Genomic DNA, 2500 nt, shown 5'->3' with positions numbered 1-2500 from the left:
TGAGTAAAACATCAAAAACATTATCAATGATAATAAAACAGTGATGAAATGATAACACTGATACCAATAATGATATTAATGACCTTGATGATAATAAAAATGAAAATAATAATGATGACAATAATAATGACGATTATGATGATAAAAATGATAGTGATTATAATATAACAATAATAATATGGCGACACTCAAAAGGATTATGAAAATAAGTCATTCATTAACGTCAGTTTTTTTACCATTTCATCCAAAAGAGTGCCAGGAAATATCAAATAGGTAATTGGCAGCAAAGAAAAAATAAATACGAAAGAAAAAGACTCGCTTGGACATAGCTTAATAACCGAATGACTCCGATATTGGCTTAAATACGTGATATTGGTACTTCCAGTAAACCAGAGAATATTTCCCTCGTTATCCATTTGTCACGAGAGTTATGTCAAGTTCGCCCCCACGTTGCGCTGCTCCAATCTCAGCCCTGTGGCATTAACCCTCTCCTCCTCTCGTACCCCAATACCCTCCCCTAGCCCTGCTCTCTCCTCCGTCCTCCCTCACCTATCCTTCCCCTCTCCCCTACTCTCTTCTCTATCCCTACCCTCTTTGTCCCACCCCCTCCCTCCCCATATCCCTGTCCCTTATGCATCTCTCCTCCTTCCCTTCCCTTCCCCTCCCTTTCCCTTCCCCTCTCTTGCTTCCCATCCCCGTCCCCTTCTCCTCCCCTCTTTCCCCCTCCCTTTACCCTTACTCTTCCCCTTCCCCTGCCCACCAGCGTTTCAATATGTAGGCTCTTGCATGATGAAATATGACCACTAATTGAAGCAGGATGTTCCTTCTCATTTGCATGAGGAATCGATTGCGTTAATGTGCATGTTTGTGGTGGGGGGTGGGGGGTAGGTAAGGATGGGGAAGGGGGAAGGAGGAAGGAAGGGAGAAGAGGGGAGAAAGGGGGAAGGAGGGGAGAAAGGGGGAGAAGGTGGAAGGAGGGGGGGAGGTGGAAGGAAGGGGGGAGGGTGGAAGGAGGCGAAGAAGGTGGAAGGAGGGGGAGAAGGTGGAAGGAGAGGGGAGACGAGGGGAGAAAGCGGTGTAGAAGGAGAAGGAGAGGGAGATGGAGAAGGTGAAGAATGTGATGGGGAAAGAAGGGGAGAAGGGCACGAAAGGGATGGGAGTAGGGAACAGGAGGGAGGAAAAGGAGGAATGAGGAGATTAAGGGGATGGAAGTCGGGTAAGGAGAGGGGGGGAGGGTAAAAGGAAGACAAGTTACGTCGAAAGAGTCTCGTCTAACATGCACTCACTATAGATAATTTCTATTCTTTTTCTCTCTCTCAAATTCATACTTTCTTTTCTTATCTTTTCATATCTTCCCTTTTCTTCGATTAAAAAAAAAAAAAAAAAAAAAAAAAAAAAAAAAAAAAAACTTTTACACAACTGAATAAACACAAATAATGCTTCGAACGCCCATACCGCACACAACCCTAGTCCAAATCCACACCCAAAATAACAAACCAATTAAACCCAACAAAGCCAGCCAATAGATAGAAAGGACCCCCCCCCCCCCGAGAGCCATCCTTCTCCCCAAACGCATAACCGCGTTTAAGATCCTTGAGAACCCATCGCGCCGAAGGGAATGGAGGCCGGACATCTCAATCCTTTGAACGCGACAGACATTTGCATCCCACGCCCATCCATATTCCTTATAAAATCACTCGGCCGACGGATAGATGGATAGACTTACAGGCGGACAGGGTGGATGGGTGGACGGCCGTGTAATCGAGCAGCGGGGCAGGGCGTCGCTATTGATCCCGTGATATCAAGGAAGGCTCGAGTTCCTTTGTGAATTATGCGGACACCGATTAGACGCCGGAAGCGTTCTGTTGTCCACTTGAAGTTATTTTTTTTTTATCACCTTTCTTTTTATTTATTTATTTATTTATTTTTTTTACTTCTTCTGTAAGTACATATTAACAATAGTAGTCCTTTGGGAATGAATGTTGATTCGTTTTTAATGCTTTTGCTGATATTGTAGTTATTTCTGATAGTCTTTGATAGTCTTTTGCGTATAAACTTAAGATTTTTCAGTCAAAATGCGAATATCCTTGGTCGATGCATTATTCTGATGGTCTAGATTTCTTTCGAATGAGCTTGGCTATATATCCGGTGCAGTGCGTGTTATTAGCCGTCGTGTGATGCAAACGACTCATATCAAACGCAGAATAAACATTTCCATTTCTTGAAAGATCAGCCACCGCATCACTCATTCCCAATCCTTGAAACATCTGCTATCGTATCACAAGCATATCCAAGTGCCTACACCGAGGGAAACAAAGGTCAGCCAATCCCTAAACACTGTCTAATCCCTCAGCCCTGGCCAATTCTTTAGCACTGGCCAATCCCTCAGCCCTGGCCAATTCTTTAGCACTGTCCAATCCCTCAGCCCTGCTCAGTTCTTTGGCAATGTCTAATCTCTCAGCCCTGGCCAATTCTTTAGCACTGGCCAATCCCTCAGCCC

The 2500-nt window shown here is 44.5% G+C and overlaps 1 protein-coding gene across 1 annotated transcript in view; it reads left to right on the top strand.

Moving 5' to 3' along the window:
- LOC138865977 (sialidase-like) overlaps positions 1-2500 on the top strand; it is a 5537-nt gene that overhangs the window by 1679 nt on the left and 1358 nt on the right. Inside the window, exons 2-3 of the mRNA XM_070137477.1 lie at positions 2229-2318; positions 2354-2500. The exon at positions 2354-2500 is cut by the window's right edge and continues 1358 nt beyond it. Coding sequence (XP_069993578.1) covers positions 2229-2318; positions 2354-2500 — 237 coding nt within the window. The remainder of the gene's footprint in view (positions 1-2228; positions 2319-2353) is intronic.

This window comes from Penaeus vannamei, chromosome 23 (assembly GCF_042767895.1).
Source record: "Penaeus vannamei isolate JL-2024 chromosome 23, ASM4276789v1, whole genome shotgun sequence".
In the NCBI taxonomy this organism is placed as follows: domain Eukaryota; kingdom Metazoa; phylum Arthropoda; class Malacostraca; order Decapoda; family Penaeidae; genus Penaeus; species Penaeus vannamei.
The sequence above is the reverse complement of the archived record's forward strand: the minus strand, read 5'-3'. Positions and strand labels throughout refer to the sequence as shown.